The following is a 22,666-nucleotide window of genomic DNA, read 5'->3' as shown; positions in this document are numbered from 1 at the left end:
GGAATTTCTGCATCTAAAAGACAGTGGTAAAGATTGGCAGTTTCATCACAATTATATATCAAGTTGAATCCAATTTCTAAAAGTAAATGCTTTAGTCTGTAAACATTTTCTGCTATAGTCTTACGTGTTGTGATATTGTACTCTACATTTTTAAGGTGTTGTAATTCATCCTGAAGCAAGTTGTCAAAAAATGGTTTTGTTTTGTTTGAAGCAGACATATTAACCCAAGTGATAATAACTGCAGAATGTAAATCTGAGCCATCAATATTTGGAGCCCTTACCACAGGTAATAAGCGTTTCTGATCTTCATGAATACAAATGTAAAGTGCTTTCACCAGACAATATAAATCTGGTTGCAGGTCAAGTCTGTTGACTGGGAAAAATGACAAAAACTTTTTTAAAGTGTCTTTTACAACATGAATAGCTGTATTTTGTAAAATTGACATTGTGGGATCAGTACCAGGGAAATAACGCTTTTTTAACTGAATCAGCAGTTCAACATATGCTGGTGCTATTAAAGCAGTCATCAAACTATTATTCCAGTCACTTCGAACACCAACTCCATTATCATCCCGCCACAAATTTCTTCTTGCTGAGTCTAAGGCAAAGTGTCCATTTACATGAAAAGGTAGCCCTGTTTCTAAAGAGAGTGGCAAAAAGCAGAAGGCTCTATGGGGTTTCTTATAATTATGAGTAATACAAGCTGCTACTCCACCACGTGGAAAAAGAGTAATATCCTGATTTTTATGAGCTGAAATAACACTCTTAGAAACTTTGTCCATGCTTGAAAATCCTGATCTGTTACAAATTAGCCATGTAGTAAGGTTACCTTCAGAGTCTTCAGTATCCATAGTATATGTAATTTGTTGTACTGGTATGTCTTTCAGTTGCTTCTTTTTTGTAACACTGTCAATTACAGCTGCATGAAATTGCTTCCGCTTTAGTCTGTCTCCATCAGTTATTTTGCCTTTTACTGAATATAGTACATTTAGTGCACCTGTTGCCTTTTCTATTTCACAAATCGAAATCTTTTCCATATGATTAAGAAACATAAGAAGTTCTGCCCCATCTGACCGCAATTTATCCAAAAGGTTCTGAACCATTCTGTCTGATGATGGAACAGAGGAAATTTCTGAAACTTTGGCCATTTCTCCATCACGAAGTGGAAATCTAAACATTGTGCAATTGTCTAGTTTAAAATGATCACCTAAATAGAGATCTAGAACATCTGAGAACTGTGTTCTGAAATCTGAATCTAAATCCCTAAACATGCGTCCAGGGCTAACTGATGTAGCTCCTGGTGCATATCTTGCATGAGGATCAAAGATACAGAGTATGTCATTACCAGAAATAAAAGAAGGACAGTCAGTAATGTGATATACAGAATTGAATCCTATGCCATATTGTCCAGTTTTACAAGGATTTCCTTCTTTTGTACCTTTTCCAAGGTTTTGAATTCCTCTGACATCATCTTCAGTAAATGGTTGATTGTTATATACACAAAGTGCTGGCCCTTGTAGTGGTGCCCACTTATCATCAAATATCCTATCAACTGGATGTTGTCTTGGATCAAACACAAAACAAATTTCTGTGGCTTTAGCATCATCAGCATTTTGAAGGAGTTCTTTCAACATTTCTTTTTCTGAAGGATAAGCATTAAGGATACTTTTAATCCTACTGGTCAGTTTTTCTTTCTGTCCAAATTCAGTTCCAAGTGTTGTAAAACAGATATTGGAAGCATATCTTTCTAAGGCCTTATGTCGCTTTGGTACTGCTCCAAGTTTTACAGCTACTTCCCTAGGAATATCAGCATGACAGTATTTTACAGTGGTATCCTTGACTTTTATCCAGGGACAATCATTATAACATAATGATTCAGCAGGCAAAAGAGCAAGATTAGTGTCTGGTAACAATATTTTGCCATACTTTTTCTCACAAAATTCTTGATTCTTTTCTCTAATAAGACTCCATATTCCTTCACTAATAATTCGTCTGCAAAGCTGAAAGTTTGCTTCAGTTATTTGTTTTGTCCCTCTCTCTTGATTTACTGATTCCAAAACAAGGGCAAAATCTTGAACTGTAAATGAAGATCTCACACCTATGCTTTCAAAGAGTTCACGGAAATTATTTTTGTATTTATTTGGCAACTGATAAAGATATGGTGCTGCATCAAAGTTTAAATGAAATGATACTTTTTCTGGTTCAACATAAGCATTCTCAACTAAGATGAAATTATAAGTTTTAAGCTGTTCAATAATTGCTGTCTTTGTGGTTTCATTTTGTAGCATTGCCTCATGAAGGTATTTGTAGCAAGCATTGGTGATATTCTCCTGATACAATGTAATTCCATCAAGTGATTTTGCAACCTCTTTTAACTGGTTTATAACCAAATCAACTGTTGGCTTCTTAAGCAACCCCAAAAACTCTTTGACAGCCAATGACATTGAACCACAACCTTTAAAAGAATGAGAATTTTCATTGAGAATTGGTTGTAAAAGACAAACTATATCTTGGTACTCAGCTGTATAAAGATCAGTTGCTGCAAACATAGTTTCAGGCTTAAAACTGCTACCTTTCCACTCCAGAGAGAAACCTGCTGGTTTTGTTAAAAATGGGAGAAAAGGGATTGTTTGATATTTTGCAGAAAATTCTTTTGCTCTAGGATCCCTAATTTTTAGTTTCTCATCAATAAGATTCAATAAAATGCTACTTCTTAGGCAAGCAGCAGCATGGTCCCTTTTATTAATTTCAGCTACTGACTCTGCCCGTTCTAGCATGTCATCCCATAATATATCATCTTTTGCCATTCCTAACTGGACAAGTTTAATCAAGATAATAGGATTAAGATAATCCTGGGTGGATCCATAAGGAAATCTTCCATCTTTAATTTCAAATAACTTTGCAACTCGTCCTTCAGGATGGATCAACCTTGAAGGCAAGACTAAAGGATGGCCCTCCAAAGAGCAAGGAACACATGGAGTTACACGAAGAATTCCAGAGAATTCCTCAACCTTTTCATTTAAAACAAAATACATTAAAGGATCCCGAAGTTCTGGTTCAATTTCTTGTATATTTGGGAAAAATACTTCTGAAAAAAACTGTCTTTCAGAAAATGTATTCTCAAGAAGTATCTGCTTACAACCTGCTTCTTCAAATCCTAATTTTACTGAAGAAGGAAGCTCAACAGCACAGAGATTCTTTGATCCAGTTTTCTTAAGGTATTTTAAAAAGATCTTGAAAGCAGCAGGACCAATATCTGATCTTTTAAGTATACAATCGTCTAAAAATCTCACATTCTTCATAGAAACCCACATGGATCCATCAGAGAAGACTCTAGACATTTCTTTGCCTTTCTCATGAGCTATATCTTCATAAAAACCTTGGCATATCACAGAAAAATCATCATGAACTAAATCAGGATCAGGCCACACTGCATAGTAAGTATAATCAATTAGCTCTCCACTTACGGCTAACTCTCGCAAAACACTAAGTGCTTCTAGGTAGGCTTTAACAATAACATGTCTCATGAATATATTGTTCCACCTTCCTTTTGTATCTGTCTTCCATATTTCTTTCCTATTTGAAGTAACTGCAAAACAGCCATTGATGTGAACAGGCAACCCTGTTTTTATTCTCAGAGGTAAATAGCAGAAAACTTCACCAATGTGTTGTTTCACAGTCCATTTTTGATCGTGGGCTTCAGAAAATAAGACTCCTACTGCACCACAAGGAACAAGCCCAAGTCTTCTTCCACTTTCATTCAGGGAAAATTTTAAAGCCTCTCCAGTATCCATGCAGGTACATATTAGCCATGTTGTAGAATCCACTGTTTTCTGTGGTAGTTCTTCAGATGGCCTTTTAGCTTGTCCTGATTTTGCCATTTCAAATAAGGCAGCTGGATCATCATCTGGGCCCCTAAAAAGTGGTGACTGCAAATCAGCAATTCTTCTGAACACATGCCGAAATTCTTCAACTGTGATCTGTAATATGCAAGATGACTTTGGCATATCTATCTGAGGTTTTTTATTACTGCTACTGCAGGTCTTCATGAGCTTAGCAGCTTCTTTCAAAACACTTACAATAGGTACATTTAATGCTTTGGAGGAACAAATGTTTTTTTTAATGACAATTATATCTTGTGCTAAACCAGGATTGGTTTCTTCAATTTTCAAGTACTTCAAAAACATGGTATTGACATTCTGAGTGAAAAGGATGAGCCTATGTCCACAGAGGCTAAATTCATCCACAAGGGAGTAAATGTCTGCTGTATTATAGCAAGTACTACTGATCTCACTCAGTTTAGCTTCTTGTTGTGTTCTAAATGAAAGTCGGAAAAGAGTTCCTTTGTAACTGTAAGGTGCTTCTACAGTTAGTGGTAACTGACAGTCAAACACATCTATAAATGGCTTAAATTGATTAGGAAATTTCCTAAGTCTTTTTTGTTGTTTACTCCAATTAATTTTGATGCCAGGGTTAGATTTATCTTTAATATGTTTACTGAGATGGTTTATATTTGGATCAAACATTATCATGAACTCTCGACTCATAATGATGGGAATGTCAGTGATATGGTACACAGAATTAAATCCAAGACCAAATTTTCCAACTTTATCAACCTCTCCCCTTTTTAAAGATTCTCCTAATCTAGTTATGTTTATAAAGTCAGAATCTGAGAATTCAGAATTGTTGTATGACCACAGAGCAGGCCCATGGCAGGCTGCCATCCCAGGGTCTAAAAGATTCTCTCTTATGTCCATGTTTCTTCTCATATCAATCATGAAATTGCATTCTGTTGCATTTGCATCATCAGCATTTTGAAGTAACTCCTTAAAAATATCTGAAACTGAAGGATATTCTTCCAGAATGTTTTTAATTCTTACAGTAAGTGGTTCTCTCTGTCCTGATTGCTCAAACCCCATATTTTCAGGATTGATCAGTCTTGTACTAAGGCATGGAACTTTTAACCATTCTGCAGTTTTCATGGGTATGTCCTCATGCACCAAAATGATTGGTTCCACAGAATCTTCCAGTAAGTCATTAAGATCATCAACTTTAATATCACAATAACAACATTCATGAATCGGTTTCATCATAAGTTTAGAAGGATTCTTGCTATAGTGAATTGGTACTGGTGTATTGAGGCTTGCTGGGATCTGACTGCTATACAACCATCGTATAATATTCAGCATAAGATGAAGATTTTGTTTACTTTCTTCTTCACTGAGTTCTTGATCACTTTTAAGATATATCTTCTGAATGACCATGGAAATATGATCTGATGTCAACTCTTCTATCGAACCACAGGCCTTAAATAGCTGGTGGAATTTTGCCATAGTTTTAGGCACACTGTGCAAATAAGGCTGAAGTTCAAGATCATGTATTGGTTTTATTACTGCCTGCGCTAGGGGACAAAATTTTTTACCTGTCCAGACCCATGGAAACTTCAAAGCTTTAAAAGCTTCCTTGCCTTCATCTAAATGATCGTGCATGTATCCATAAATTTCAAGCAAAATATGTTGGAACTGGTAATAGTCTTCATCACTAAAAGTTTTTGAACTATGCCAATCAACAACAATCTTAAAGTGTTTTAAGACTGCATTTATACTAGGTTTTGTGAATATGCCAAGAGTTTTTTCCAAATTTGCATGGACACTTTCAACAAGAGGAACTGATGAACCAACTAAAGTGGCATGAGCTACATCGCACATTTCTGGTGGTAAACAAAGATTACAAAGGTCTCCTTTCCAGATTAAAGATCCTGGATAATTTGGAGGCCTTTCCTTGCATGTTGGAACCCACTTTATCTTCTTCAGTGTTGCTTTTGCTTCAGGTGACTGTAATAATGTATGATTTTTATTCAAAACCATTAAGAGAGTTTTAGCTTTCTTTAAAAGAGCATCCAGATTTGGGCTAGAACTAACTTGTAATTCTTCAATTTTTTTTGCCACTTGTACGATATCTTTTTCTTTGAGACTGTTTTCATTTTTTAACCCTATCTGTCTCAAAGCATGAAGAATGTCTGAAGAAGTAAAAATACTAGGTGGAAAGGAGATTTCTTCTTCAGCATAAAACAAATCTTGCAGCATACCAATATCAGAATCAAAGAGTTCACTGGCTGAAACAATGTGTCCCTGTGAAATCTGAATAAACTTTAATGGCATTACCCAATCAATTACATGTGGATTCTCATTTTTCAGAGAGGACAGATGTTCAAGAATCCATAGCATAAGCTGTGTTATTTCTTCATGAGAATAAAAGCCATTTTCAATATCTTTTAAAATAAACTTTAAGCAGCCAGTGCTTTTTAGCTGCTCTACTTTCAACATATTTGCCAAACGTATGGTAGCTTCATCACTGTTATCAATTACTGGAATGGAGAGTCTCAGATCTGGTGGAAGTTTAGCAGTATGATGTAACACTTTACAACCTTTCAATTTTGTAAAAGAAGAAATCCCTTGACTAGATGAATGATTAATTCTTTTAAATATTGTCAATTCCTGAATGATTCTTTTTTCCTTTTCATTTATGTCATTTAAACTAGCTAAGAATTTCCTCAGAGCATCTTTATGTGTTGGAAGCAGTGAAGCTACTTGATTACACAGTTTCTGCAATGACATCTTCTCCATTATCTGCAAAACAGCACTGGGTAATGGGGAATGTATATATTTTTTAATAAGAGGATGCTGTATAGAAGAATCTAGTTTTTTAAGGACAATGCCTCCAAGCTTTTGTACAATGTCTGCTAAAAATTCGGGAAGCTGTGCTTCAGATTCATCATCTAAAATAATTGGTGATGGAATCCTGAGTCTAATGAGCTCCACACATGTCTGACTTTTCTCCAATGTAGTCTTAGGAATAAGTGGCATTTCATCAAATAGAGACAAATCCTCTGAAAAATGTATATAGAGATTCTTCCAGACCATCTTAAGCCATGCAACAGATGGATGATCACTGTCTTCAGCAAATGGATACCACTGAACTACCAATTCTCTGCCAGGCCAAAATGTATTCATTACTTCTTTAATAAGACGTGCAAATCGTTCTGGATTCAGAAGCTGCAGTTGAGTGCAGGGTCTTCCTGTAAATTATATTGAACAATAATGTTATTTGTGAATAGATATAAAACTCTAATGGTTTTGGGCTTCACATTCTCATTACACTATATATGTCATATATATGTATGTATAACCAATTTAATTAAAAATATAATTATGAATAATTAGATCAAATGCATGTGCATATATGTGGATTGTGTACATATGTGTATATGTGCTTATACATATGTGCATTTATTTATGTATATATGTGTGTACACACAAACACATACATATGTAGCCTTTGAAAAAAAGGCTCTGTCTTTGGTGTTTTAAAGTATATACACTGTACATATAAAGATGCTTTCTAAATTATACTACAAAGACTATCCTTCCCAAGGTACATTACCATAATTAAACCTTTTAGCACTTCAAGGAAATAACTTTCATAAAAATACATGTTTTTAGTGCATATTGCATTTCTTTAAAGAACATAAGAAAAAATGTAGATAGCATCTTTATGCACACATTTGCATTTAATGTATAGATACTTTCTAGTTAATTTGCATAATTTTTGCTAACATCATATTTAGAAAAGCATCTAATTACACAATATTTTTACTACCACTCCAAAATAACTTCAAGGTATTTAAAATTCATTTGTGTGTAAGGTTTTCTCTGAGCACTTTTTATATACCTATGTCAGGGGTGGAAAACCTGCTGCCTCGAGGCTACATGTGGCCTTTTAGGTCCTTGAGTGTGGTCCTTTGATTGAATCCAAACTTCATAGAACAAATCCCCTTAATAAAAGGATTTGTTCTATAAAACTTGGACTCAGTAAAAGGCCACAGGTTCCCCACTCCTCATCTATGCATTCATAGTATCACTGGCTGAAAACTGGAAACTGGAAAAGTATTTGGACAATTTTGTGCCTATGGATAAAGGGTTTTTAATCAAAAGGCAAATCTTTGAATAATGAGGCTTCAAGTAATAATTAAAAACATATCTAATATCTTGTCCAATTCTAGACTATCTGAAGAATCAGTTTTATTTCATTTATGCCTCAAATATATGACATCATTGAGTCAAAAAGAACAGTGAGGATACCTGAAATCCCTCATTTTTACAGATGAAGGAACAGAGCCAAAGAAATTTTTAAAATTTTAAAACATCACTAAGGTCACAGAGTGGAAGAGTAAAACCAGAATTTGGGTTTCCTCACTCCTAGTCAGAATTCTTTTAACTGTACCATACTCCCTCGAGAATTGTTGACTTCAATAGTTACTGAGGCTCAGATATGAAGTTTCTAGCTTAGAACTCCTACCTATTTCATGTCAAAACATTTTGGTGTTTTTAATATAATCCTAATCAGAAGAAATGAAGCATAAAAAAAGATTACAACAAGATAAGAAAATATTTCAACAATGCATTAAGATAACTTATAATTATTTAAAAATACCATCTCTAGAAATCCCCTTATTAAAAAGTACTATTGCCTGAGCAATCTTGGTTCCAGAGCTATAATGGGGAATTAAAGTGATATAAAAACAAAAGATGCCAATAAAAAAACATTTTTAAAACACTGATCCCAGAGATTAGGCAATGAAGCTATACTTCCTTCCTCCTGGTGGAGACTACGGGTCTCTAAGGACTAAGTATGCAAAATTTTGCATATTTCAGATGTGGTTGTTTTATCTGTTGACTTGAATACTGTGGGTTAAAGGCATATCAAGAAATTGCTCTAGTGGGGAAAAAAGGCATCAACAAAAAATGTAAAACACAAAAAGTGATATATTAAGCTGCAAAAAAAAAAGTAATGATGCCTTTAATGAAAATACAAACTTCAGATCTGTGAAGAGTTTTTAATTTTGCCCTATTTTGTTTTGTTTTACAGATGAGAAGAATAAACATCCAGGTTTGCAAAGGCATTGAGAAGCAAAGTTCTAAGCAATTTAGTAATATTTCCCTGAGAAATTTCAAGCCTATAACTGAATTCTGAATAAAATTTAGAAAACGAATACTGTTATAACAGAATCTGAGGAACATAGGATGTTTGAGAAATCTACTTCCATAACTTCCAACTCGGGGCAGAAGGGGAAGCTTTTTAGGGAATGAAGAGTTAAAACTCATTTTAACAAAAGTCATTTTTCAAGGAGTTACAACCTTGCTGTGTTTAGGGGAAAAAAATTCTCATACAGACAGGTCAGTATTTTGTCTCCCATAGGATAGTACTATTAGCCATATTTCAAATATTTTCATATTTAACACCACAGCATTTAATTTCAAACTCAGCAATACTGAGTAAAATTATAAAATCTTACAAAAAATCAGGATGGTATATAGTAGATCCATGAGTCCCATTCTGAACCAAAAATAGTATTTTTAAAGTGTATTTATTTTAAAATATTATTTCTTAGTGACAGTAAGTTATATCTTTCTAATATCTAAACACAAAATAAGGCAAAGCTGAAATAAAAAGATGAGTAGAAATCCAGTCCATTCATGAATACTGAAAATCCAAAAGAATCTGACACAAAATAAAAGGAATTATAATGATATGAAAAACTAATAATTTTCTACTGGTTAAATATCTTTCCTTAAACACAGTTGATAATTCTTTTGAAATACTGAAAAGTGACATATTAGAAATGAATGTAAATTAGATTCAAAAATTACAATCTTTTTTATATGGTTACTTCTAAATCAGAACCATCAATAGAATTTTCTTTTTAAAAATTTAATTTGGGCAAAGGAAGATAATTCATTAATGTATTTTCTATAAGATAATGCAGTATCATTCTATTCTGATGATTTTTAATTCAAGTCATTTTCTATAACAAAATCATTGAAAAAAATTCTTAAGTAAGTCCATAGACTATTATAAGCATATTATATACATTAAAATCATTAACTGATGCAAAAAAAAACTGGTTCTTGTATGTAGGTTACTAACTAATGTCCTATATTTACAATGGTTAAGTGTAATGTTTATCCAGTAAACAATCTTGTATAATACTTTCACATGGATTCCAGTAATCTATAAAATATATACTTAGTTACAGACAAATTGTCAGGTACTGATACGAATGAAATATCAATTTATAACACAAACACAAACAACATGCAGCTAGCTAACACGGCAACCATGCTCAAGTAAAACCACACAAGGGAAAAAAAGAAAGGAAGTCATTGCGGCACAAACCTAAGCATCTACCTTAGGCAAATTTGAAGTCCTTATTTCTCCTTTGTTTTATTGTTTTGATTCCTCACCAAATTAAAGTTATTTGATTTTTATTACAACAAAACTGTTAATACAGAAGAAAATATTTTAATACTCTGGTTTAGTAGGCACCTGTAAACAAGAACAATGAAACATTTTTTCCTCAAAAAATTCCAGCTATACAGTACTACGAACACAGAATGTATAGAATTTTTATAAATCATTAATGTTTTCCATGGCCTTAAACATTATATACCATCACTAATTTCCAGTAATGACTGCTAAAGTTTTAACAAATGCAACAAAATTTCCCTGGAGAATACGTTTATAGGAAATTTAGAGATAAGATGTTTTCTCATATACCAAAATGGCCAAAGATATTGTATGTGACTAAAACAAGAAGTGTCTTAACCTGGGTCCAAAGATCCCATAGATAGGTTTCAGAGCATCCATGAATGCAGATAGAAAAAAAAATCTTTAATTTCACTAACTCTGAATTGAAACTCAGCATTTTCTTCAGTTGGTTAAAAATATTATTTTGAGGATAGTTCTACAGGCTTTACCAAACTGTCATAGGGACTAATGAAATTTTTAAAAAGTTCAAGAATCTTTGGTCTAAAAAGATCCTTGCAAATAGTACAATAAAACTTCAACTCAGATCCCATTAATTAGAACAAATAAGCTTCAATTACATGGTAGCTTTTGTTATTGTTACTTTCTTTAGCAAACTTTACTTTTAAGAAAAACAGATAAGATGCAAGGAAATCAGCTCAAACCAGAGGGTTTCTTTCTTTTAAAAGAATTTCCTGGATATATTCTAGTGTCAGTATAGATCAATGCAATCTCTTACACCATTATAATGATAAACTACTGAAAGATTCTGAGTATCGACCAAAGATTAAATTATGGTTAGTATTCACTATAAGAATAAGAGATCTGGTGGATAAAGATCTGCCCCTGAAGCCAGGGTTTAAGTCTCATCTTCAATACATACTAGCTGTACAATTCTGGGCAAGTTACTAAACCTGTCAGTGCTCCGGACAACTCTTTAACAGTGCAAGTTACAGAGAAAGTACTGATCTACACTGAGAGATAATTTTCCTTACCTAGGGGACAATGAAATCACAAGTCCAGGTCCTATCTGTAGCATTTATTTTACCAAGATAAAAAAGTATATTAACATATATTACTTTTGTTTTAAATTAAAACAAAAAAGCTCAGTTAAAAATTCAAAACACCTCAATTCCTGAGCATTCCAATAAATTCAGGGGTTTTTTTTCAACCCAATTAGCAGCACTGAAATTACCAGAATCATATTTCAGTAACTCACCCTAATTTTCTGCCTGCATAGAAAAAAAAACTAAAGTTCACTAAAGTGAATACCTAATCATAGCATGATAGTAACCCTGGGTTTTCAAAACAAATTGAACAGACCCAAGCTCTGAAAAGTTCTTTAAAAAAAAAAAAAGCAAGCAAGGTCCTGGGGACCTAGTGATTGACTCTACATGTCATCCAAGGACCAGTCTAGGTTGGTTCCATACTTGACTACTGGGTGATGAATTATTTGGCCATGGCAATTCTGAAATCACATGTCATTCAGCTTTTGACCAAAGACCTCCAACTGGGGAAAACCACTACCTTCACAGACTCATAAAATCATAAACCTAGAGTTGGAAAGGAATTCAGAGGCTACCTATTCCAACTCTTTCATTTCATAAATAAAGAAACTGAAGCCTAGGGAGGATCTAAGGTTACAAAAGTAATAAGTATCAGAGGTAGAATATGAATTCACATTTTCTGTCTCCAAAGCAACAGCTCTTTCCATTTTACATTCTAAGGGAGTTCAGTCCATTTTTTGGATAGCTCTCATTGTTTCGGAGTTTTTCCTGGCATTTTAAAGACACTCCACTAAAATGAAAAGTTGTAATCTATACCACTGGAGAAAGGACCTGAAATGAGGAAATCACAAATTTTTAAATCATTGAAATAGTGATTAGCAAAAACAGCTTTAATTTAATGTTTTATAGCAGTTCATTACAATACTTTATAAAAAATAAATTATTTCACTTTTCCCACAGAAGTAGAGCAAAAGCTTAATAAAACATCTCATTAAGTTTCAGGTTGAGCCCTACCTTCCCAAAAAGCAAACTAACATTCAAAGACCTCACTGGCTTCAAGGAAAGCTCAGAAATACAGATGCAAACATCTTAGCAAATACCTTAATCTAGAACAGTAAACTACAAAATATTAAATTCAGAGCAGTGATCTAAATGCACTAAAAGCTTGAAAACATATTCAACAATATTTGCATTTAAATTATATTAGTCAATAAGCATTTTAAACATGCTAATTTCTAAGCTAGACCTAATACTGATATTCTCTACATTATGGAATAGATACAATCCAACAAAGCCAACTTCTATAAAGCACTAATTCCTCGTTTCTCATTGATTTTCTTATTTAAAAAATGGCAATGTGTTCACATAGACAAAAAATTCACAAATTTTAGATGAGAGATGGCCATCTAACACTTTTCCTCTGCAGCAGTATACTAAAAATTTAACATCTTTCTTCTATGATCTATACCACCCTAGTCCACAGCATAAAAAATCCTCCCACACTATATCATACACACTATTCCCAGGTCTTTTTTCTCTTTGCTCTGGGTAATACGGTTTCTATTAGAAACAGACTATAGTTGCATTAGGTGCTACAATTTAGCACATGATTTACTGCAGGCAAAGTGTATCCTAAATTTAAGGCCAATGAATTAGTTCCTTCACACATAACCAAATTAGTAATTTGAATTCTTATGCTGATATTTAGAACAAAGAATACTTGAGTTACTATATGTTCACATCTATTATAAAAGGCATACAAATTTTAAAAGTTATTACCAATAATCTGGCAATATTTTTAACTTCTAGCAGCTTCAAGAATGAGGAAATATCCAAAAGCAAACAAACACCAGGCATCAAATCCACAATGTTCAATCAACAAGCCTACCTGAATATCCCCAGAGAAGTTGTTGAGCTAGAATATAATCAAATTCACTCTTAGAAAATGATGATTTTATATAAACATGATAAAAACAAAAATATTTGGATTTTATAAGTTATATCTACTGTGTGAAAAGCATAGCTGTGCTTTTCGTACATCAATAAATCACAGAAATCTTCAAGCTAGAAGGACCTCAAAATGTAAACTAATCCAACGATCTCATTTTACTTCTGAGAAAAATAAAAAGGATAGAAAACAGAACCATTTTTAGATTCAATTCTATATATCAAATAAAAATATTTATTGTTATCTATTTATTTGGATGACCTGCCAATAAAATGAAAATTTATTAGAGATTACTGCATGTGTAAACATCAGCAAAGTACTCTTCTCATCACATAAGCAATCTTCAGGAGTTTTTAGTATTATTATACACTAATAAGCATCCTCCCCCTACACTCCTTTTTCTTCCCCTTTCTGACCTCTTGGTAAGCCAGTCCAACTCTATATTTTCTTCTTTCAATTTCCTTGCCCCTTTATACTGTCAAAGATCTTATCCTTTCAAACTCCACCTTTGTAGTACTCCCACCATCCACTGCCTTTACACCTACTTATATACTGCTGAATAAAGCTGGATAAATCATGAAACCACTACAAGTTTATGTTGCATAATATCAACTGGGGCACTACAGCAAGGTAATCCTTTTACATTCCCCTAATCAATTCACAATCCTACTCACCAAAGTGGCTTTTCCAAACCTTTTCATCTCTCACCAAACCTCTCAAAGCTCACTCTACCTGGATCCTCTCAGTTGAGAACCCTCCCTCATATTTCACTGAATAAAATGTGCCTATTCATCAAAATCCCCTCTTCTCCCCTGTATCTCATCTCATATTCTTCAGATATCTTCTTCCACTATCTCCTCCTTTATAGCTATTTGACATGAAGTGGCCCTTCTCTATGCCAAAGGTAACCTTTCTCTATGTACAAGTGAACCTATTCCATCCTATCTCATCCACCAGATTTCCCCCTCTATCCCTCCTGTCTCACTAATTGTCAATCATTACCTCTCTACTAGTTGCTTCCCTACCACTTACAAACATACTCATCATTCCCTCAACCTCAAAAAACCCTCAATTAATCTATCTAACCCCCCCAGCTATCATCTTACATTTCTCCTCTCATTAACTAAATTCCTTGAGAAGGCCATCTGTCTAAAACAGGTTCTAACCCCCCGCCCCAATCATTTCCTCTCATGTTCTTCTTTTTGCAGTCTGGGTTCTAGACTCATCATTCAACTGAAACTGTTCTCTCTAAAGTTACTAAGGAACTCTTAATCGGCAAATCTAATGGCAGTTTTCTCAGTCCTCATCCTTCTTGATTTCATTGCAGTCTGTCACTATCATTCACCATCTTCTTGATAATCACTTTTATCTAGTTTTTCATGACATTGCTCTCCCCTGGATTCACCTCTTATGTGTATGAACACTCTTCTCTGTCTCCATTGCCAGATCTTCTTCCAGATAACAATGGCAAAGCATGAGTGTTCCCCAACATTCAATCTGGACTCTCTCCTCTATATATACTATTTCAGTTGATGTTATCATCAGCTTCCATGGTTTCAATTATCACCACTATATGATATGACTCTGATCTATTTGTACAACCCTCACCTCTTTCATGGACTCCAGTCTCACATCTCCAACTGTCCACTGGACATCTAGGCCTAAATGTCCCAGAGATATCTAAACTCAACAGTCCAAAACTGACCTTAGTATCTTTCCATCAAAACCATTCCCCCTTCTCAGCTTCTCTATTACTGTCAATAGTACCACCATTCTAATAATCACCTAGAATCACACAACCTAAGTGTCATCCTTGATTCCTCACTCTCACCATCCATTTTCCTATCTGTTGCCAAGTCAAGTAGAATCTACCTTCATAACATCTTCTCAGACAACTGCAACTACACTGATGTGAGCATCTCTTTATCTTACGCCTGGATTACCTCAATAGCTTGTTGGTTGATCTCTCTGCCTTAAGTCTACACTGTGGTAAGAGTCCCCACTCCAGTTCATCCACTACAAAGCTGTCAAATTAATTTTCCTAAAGCACAGATCTGACCATGCTACCCCTCATTCAATAAATTCCAATGTTTCCTTATTATCTCAAGGATCACATATAAATCCCTCACTCAGCTTTTAAAGCCCTTCATATCCTAACCCTTTCCTACATTTCTAGTCTTCTTTTATCTTATTCCCCTCCAAGTACATACTCTGCAACCCACTGACACTGACTACCTTGTTGTTCACTGCACACAACAGTCCACCTCTTGACTTCCTGCATTTTCACTAGGTGTTCCTCATGCATGGAATTTTCTCTTCCTCACTTCTACTCCTAGCTTCTCCGGCTTCTTTAAGTCTCAGCTAAAGTCTCACCCTCTGCAAAAAAAAAAAAATCTTCCCAGTCTTCCTTAATCTTAGTGCCTTCCCTCTGAAACTATTCCCAATTTATCCTTTATAGCTCTTATTTATACATAGCTGTTTGTATGTTGTCTTGTCCATTAGATTATGAACTCCATAAAGAAAAATACTGCTCTTTTTTAAAACTTTCTATCAGTGCTTAATTAGCATAGTACCTGGCACATAGTAGCTAAACATAATAAATGTAAACTTAACAAATGTTAACTGACTAGTTGACGAGATTTATCATCCTGATTCACATAAAGGAGGCAGGGGAAGGGAACAAGCATTTATTAAGAACCTTTTATGTGTTGGCACTGTGCTAAGTATTTTATAAATACTATCTCATTTGATTTTCACAACAATCCTGCAAATTAGGTGTTATTATTATCCCTACTTTGCAGTTGAGGAAACTGTGGCAGACAAAGGTAAGCAACTTGCCCAGGATCACACAGCTATTTAGCATCTGAGACCAGATTTGAACTTAAGTTATCCTGACTCCAGGTCCAGCACTCTATACATTGTGCTACCTAGCTGCTTTGTTGTCTATACGAATCCTAAAAATGGCAGTAGCAATGCTAACACCTTTGAGAAAAATAACCTATTCTCTATGAGCAAAAGATAAGGACATACAGCCTCTAAATTTAAATAAATTAAGGACTTTAAGATACTACATATCATTTATAATAAAGAACAGCAACCAGTTTTCATGAAAGCTGATGGGGAAAAACAGAGGAAAGTTAACCCAATAAAACCGCACTTCTTTTTATAATTTTCAAAAGCAGTCTGTTCTGGTCCTAAAAACAAGAGACAGCTAAGGGTTAATCATCCATAGGGCCAAGCATATACTCCCCTATAACCCTGAAAAATAAACTTTCCATGACATTCCTGAAAACTGCTTTTCTCTTTTTGTATTTCCATGGAGCTAATCATTTCAAATAAAATTGCAAAGTCACAGTATAAAATAGTAGTCCTATGGAAGAAAGTGTAATACAATGGATATAAAAGTCGACTAAGAATCAGAAAATATGGTTCTTGTCTGCACTCTAGAATTTATGCCCTTCTTATAACTTCGCTCTCTCATTTGAAAAATGAGAATAACCCATTCTGCCTATTTTATAAGGTTATCATGAGGATCAAATGAGATAACGTATATAAAAGACTTTGGGAGAATTATCGTCATCATCATAATTATTATTATTACACACTGAAATACCACAGATTACCACAGTATTCATGATAAACTCTAATATCTCAATGCTGAGATACAAAAAAATAATTTTTCTTGGGTTTTTGTGTCAGAATGACTAAATGATATAAATTGCTGAACTTAGCACTATCTTTTATATGCCAATGATCATGTTACATTATTAAAAAAGGATAAGAATAAATATACAGAAAAGAAATTTTAAATGAGAATCATAGAATTATAAAGCTAGAAAAGGCCTCAGAGACATGTACATATATATATATATCCATATATTTAGAGATGAAAGTGTCCACTGAGGTCAACTAGTCCCACCTCCTCATTCCAGAAATGAAAACTCTAACATCTTTAGAGATAAAGTAGCTTGGCTCAAGATTGCACAGGTAATGAATCACAGAGCCAGGATATAAATGCACAGGAAGTTCTAACCACCAAATAAATTATCTTTCTACCATACCACAAAATATGTGGTCAATCCTCAATTATCTAGACTATTTAGGGGGAAAGTTTGAATCCGTAGAAGTCACAATTATGAAATATTTCACAAAAAATGCATTCCAAATACTACCAAGAAAAGGGCCTGCTATAATCAATAAGCAATAATTCATAGTTAGCCTATAACCATTAATAGATAATATAATATTTAAATTATTTGTTTCTATAGGCAAATCAATATTTCCTTTTGCAAATAAAATTTAGCAAATTTTTTCCATATATATTATAAATGAAAACTCTAGCCTAGCTCCTATGCCAACAGTTACAAATTCTTAGAGAGTAGAATATTAAATTGATATATACTAAATGTGATGAAATAGCAAGCATTTATTAAGCAACTACTATGTGTCAGGAACTGTATATTATACAATTTTACATTGTTAATATGCAAAAGCCTAAAAACTTTTGGTAACCTGAATAGAATTTTCTACTTCAGAATTAACACTCATGAATCATCTGTGTGGCAAAAAAAACCTCCATAAGTAAGAACTCTTTGCTCAATTATTTATTTTTGTGGAATGTGTAGCTTCTTTTGCAAACTTCTCTTGAAATATAATAATTATGGAAACCAGAAAAATTACTTATATACTATTCCAATCAAGTTTATTTTAAACAGTAGAATACTAGCATACCTCGAGTTTGAGCAGCTTCCTTTAAAGAAGCTAGAATTTGGGGTTTCAAGTCATTGAAAATAATTCTTCCTTCAAGACCTGGGAAAAGGGACCTAAAATAAGCCAAAGAAAAAAAGGTAAATTATTACAATTTTCATAAAATAAATCCAATTTTATGTAAGTTTTTTAAAAAAGCAAAAGTTTATTATGACTACCAAGTATTTTAGAAAAATTTATATGATTAAATCATATTGGTTTAAAAAAGACATGTATCTGCTTTAAAATGTGCAAATAGTATGAACTATGTCCAATTTAAGAAGCATTTCAATCTCCTATAAGTAATAGTATTAACACTTTCCTATTTAAATGATCAAAAAAATAATTTTTAAAGTATCGATTTAAATGCAAATGACCAAAACTACACATATAATTCTAACTCTTAACACTTCTTATTAAAAGCTAGTCTCAAAAAGAGAATTGATATCCATAATTTTAAAACATAAAAGTATGTGTTTCTTTATTTTTATACATTCTCTCTACAAATTATCCTAAGAATAATAGATGAAATCAGTGTGGAAGAGTGAAGGCAAAATTACTGTAATAGTATAAATTATACCTTGGATAATCTTCTGAGGTAATATAAATTACATCTTGATCTGATACAGATGAAGAAAAGGGAATAAAATTTCCATTTTGTAAAGGTAGAAGGTCCAACCCAAGAAGTTCATGATAAGCTGCATCTGAGAGCACAAATTCTAAAAGTTGCAGCTTTTCAGCAGCAGTGCCTGAATGTCCACATTTCTTCAACACCTGCCTCACTAAAGCAGGAGTCACTTTCTTCACAGATTTAGCACTAGAGGCTGTAAGCTGAATCGCATTAGAAATATTTGCTGGTACTCTGACAATCTGTTTCCCTGAGCTCTGGAGGTAGTTGAGCACAGCTTTTGTGTATTCCAAGCTTTCATCTAGTTCTGAGAAATATGCCTGCTCCAACTTTATCCAGTGATTACTGATTGAATAAATAACTGCATTTTGAAACAGCTCGTTAAAAAGAGGTTCTATAATTGGTTGCCAGTGTACTTTAACTTTGCTCATTTCAGGCCAAAGATTATAGATAATATCAACAGACAAGGGAAAGTCTGAGTTTTTTTCAGTCTCCAGCCGTTTTACAGAATCCAAGACCAAAGTGGCATATGCTTTTGGGACAACATTCATAATAAGAAGTTCATTCCATAAAGCTGCTGGATCTCGCCATTGATCCAACTCTCTCCACTTAATACTTCTACGGTTGTCAGTGAGACCAAAGAACCCACTAATGTGAACTGGAAGACCTGTTTTACTTTCTTCACCAGGGGGTAAAGGAAGAAAACAAAATGCTTTTCCTGAGAAATCAGATATTGCTCCTGTTTCTTCTTCACTGCTTGATAAAGACATAGCTATGCCAATGGTTGGGACAAATTTCAAGTCATCAGCCAAACAATCCAGTTCATTGCAAATTCCTCGACCACCTACACTGTTACACACCAGCCAAGATGTTTTTTGTGCATCCTTAGTACTCTCATCTTCTAAAACTATATTTATATGATATGTCACACATGTAATGCTGTTGCTTGGAACTTTCTTACAATAATTACTTATAGCTGTTCCCAATATTTTGATGGAATTGGGTCGCTCATGTTTCAGGGCTTTATTCTCACTCGCTGTTACCCTAAATACCAGTTTCTCTGTCCATCAGCCTCTCGAACATGTAAGGAGACATCCTGCACACTTTTCAGAAAGAGAAGCACTGTATCTGCATCTGCCCTGAAGGAGTCGAACAACTCAAGAATCTTTTGCTTGTTGTACAGATTACTACTCAGTTGTGAAGGCTGTAGGCGAAGAGGGAAACGAAAAAAAGTTCCAGGAAAGTTGCCACTTAAGAAAGTTTCCTTGGTGCTTCCAAAAACACCAATGAATGGTGCAAACTGGTCTGAAAATTCACTAATTTCTTTACTGTCATCTTTTAGATTCCAACACTGTCCTGATTCATGGGGGCCAAAAAGTGTCTGATGGGGATCTAACATTCCAATCTGGTCACCGCTAAAGATACAAGGAACATCTATAAAGAAAAATGCAAAAAGATGTTAATTCTTAATTTAGTATTTGTAAAGTGACTGAAATCAATATCTAGTGTATTAATTATAACGAAAGCAACAATTATAAAGCAATTCTCAGAATTAGCATTCTCCTTCTCCTTCCCCTCCCTCCTTTTCTCTCCCTTTCTTTTTTTCTTCTTTTCCTCACTGATTTCCAAGGTATTTTAATAGTTTCTAGGGACACTGAATAGACTATTTTAAATAAGGACTATCCCTGAAAATCAGAGACACTGATGGTCACTACTTATTTAAGTAATTAGTAAAACCTTGATAAAATGAAAGCAACATAGTTCATTTCCTGAATATATCAAACTTTTCACACATGCTCAGAGCTTTCCTCAAGCATACATGTCAACCACCTGAGAAATATCTACTAAACTACTATATAAGGAAATGAATAGCCAATGGCTTCTTACTGCTTACTAGAACAAGTCCAAATTCCTTGGTCCAGCTTTCAGAATCTTCTGATCAATTGATCCTGTCCTTATCTCTCTTTCCAATGTAGAAGCTGAACTGTTTTACACACACACACACACACACACACACACACACACACACGTCCTATTGTACAACACTATGTTCATTTCCCTTTCTTAAATTGTTCTTTTGCCCTCTTGGGTTCCTCTTCTCCAATATAAATCCTTAGAAGACCACATTCTCTAGAAACTTTCCATAGACCCATTCCCACAATAATCTTTCCTCTATTTCAAAATAGGCTTAGGTTATTCTTTCCAAGACTTCTATATTTAAAGCACACTTGTCAGAAAAAAATTATGATGTTAAAAAATTAGTATCTACATTCATTACTGATACATTACACCAGTGGTGTCAAACTCAAATAGAAAGGGATCTCTGCAGACTGCATACTGACTTAGAAAATCACAAATTAACACTGCCTGTGTTAGGTTCTATATTTAATTATTTTGTTAAACATTTCCCAGGTACATTTTAATTTGGTTTGGTAATCTGATTCCTGATGACCAAGTGTGATGCCTCTGTATTATTCCAAAACTGCACCCCTACCCACACAACCTTAAATTTAACTAACAGCTATGGGTTAAAAACTTTACCAAATTCATGAAAGTCAGCAAGAAAAACATCAAGTGGGTGATTATCATTTTGACTGCAATCAACAGGTGATTATTGTGGCCTAAACTGAACAACTGTAAAGTCAGAATATAAAGTTCAGCATTTAGGCTAAAACAGCTTTTAGGAAGAGACTCATGAAGTCAAATCCATACCTGTTATATGATAGACCGAATTAAACCCAATTCCAAATCTTCCAACTTTTAGTGGATCATCCTTTTTCCTGCTCCTTGCTATTTCCTGAATGCCATGCCAATCCTCAGGAGTAAAAACTGCATTGTTATACACATAAAGTGCAGACCCTATATATCAAAAAGACATATAATAAAGAGAACATTAAAAAGAGAATAAAACTCAGACTATTTGGTTCTATTAGACTAAAAGAAATTGAGGTCCTTGTCCACCCATAACTGTCCTTATGGTAAAGTGATATAAAAGAGGTTTCATTAAAACTTTGGTTGCTTTTCTGATAAAATTGAAAACTATTATTTCTATCATAGAAAGATAACAGTAACAGAAATTTAGAAAACAATGAAAGAAAAAAGTATTTAGATGTCAAGAAATTAAATAACTAAAAATTGATTACAAGCACACCTTACTTTATACACTAAATATCTTCCTAAAATTACAATTAAATACTTTTTTTGTAAATTAGTTATTTTAAATGCATTATAGGAGCTCACTACTTGAAGAGAGCCTAAAACGAATCCCAGACAATAAAGAACCCTTTGGCATTATGAATAATCACCCCCGAATTTTCTCTGATTTTTATATTACACGTAATGATAAAATAATAGGATTGATATTTTTTAAAACATAATAGAACTTATACATCAAAATGAAGGCAATTTCACTCAAAACAGTCACCTTAGTTTTATATTTCCAAATTTTTTTCTATTTCCAAAATTACACTGCTCAAAACTTTTTTAGATATTCCCTCTACCTGTGAGACCTGTTCTTTACCCTCATATTCTACTTCATAAATGCATGTTTTCTATCCCATTGTATTACAAGTTCCTTAAAAGCAAGAACTATGTCTTTTTATCTATGTATCCAAAGTACCTAAAAATTCATTCCTTAAACAAAGTAAGTACCTAATGTTTATCAAATTTTTAAATTAGAATTCCATAGACAAAAGTATCAGTTAACAAAAGTAGGTTTACTTAGCCAAAGCAAGGAAAGGATATTTAGCAAGGATATGGCATTGATTCAATTAGGTATAACTTCCTTTCCTCTGTGTTGATATTGTTGGTCTACCAGTCAGAAACCTGAGAGAGGTGCAGCTGACTCCTCCGACAGTTTGTTGTTGTTGTTTTGCATTTAGGCCACCAGAAAACTAAGTCATCGGCCCAAGCCTTAGTCCTCTGAGCCAATTAAGTCTCAATGACAGTTTCAACTTGTTTTAAGGAAAAACT

The 22,666-nt window shown here is 33.8% G+C and overlaps 1 protein-coding gene across 1 annotated transcript in view; it reads right to left on the bottom strand.

Moving 5' to 3' along the window:
* Positions 1–22,666, bottom strand: part of SACS (sacsin molecular chaperone) — a 46,082-nt gene that overhangs the window by 5,196 nt on the left and 18,220 nt on the right. Inside the window, 5 exon segments of the mRNA XM_078147079.1 lie at positions 2–7,078; positions 18,052–18,143; positions 18,647–19,757; positions 19,760–20,128; positions 21,407–21,553. Coding sequence (XP_078003205.1) covers positions 2–7,078; positions 18,052–18,143; positions 18,647–19,757; positions 19,760–20,128; positions 21,407–21,553 — 8,796 coding nt within the window.

Source organism: Phascolarctos cinereus, unplaced genomic scaffold, assembly GCF_003287225.1.
Source record: "Phascolarctos cinereus isolate Bilbo 61053 unplaced genomic scaffold, phaCin_HiC Scaffold_726;HRSCAF=1367, whole genome shotgun sequence".
In the NCBI taxonomy this organism is placed as follows: domain Eukaryota; kingdom Metazoa; phylum Chordata; class Mammalia; order Diprotodontia; family Phascolarctidae; genus Phascolarctos; species Phascolarctos cinereus.
The sequence above is the reverse complement of the archived record's forward strand: the minus strand, read 5'-3'. Positions and strand labels throughout refer to the sequence as shown.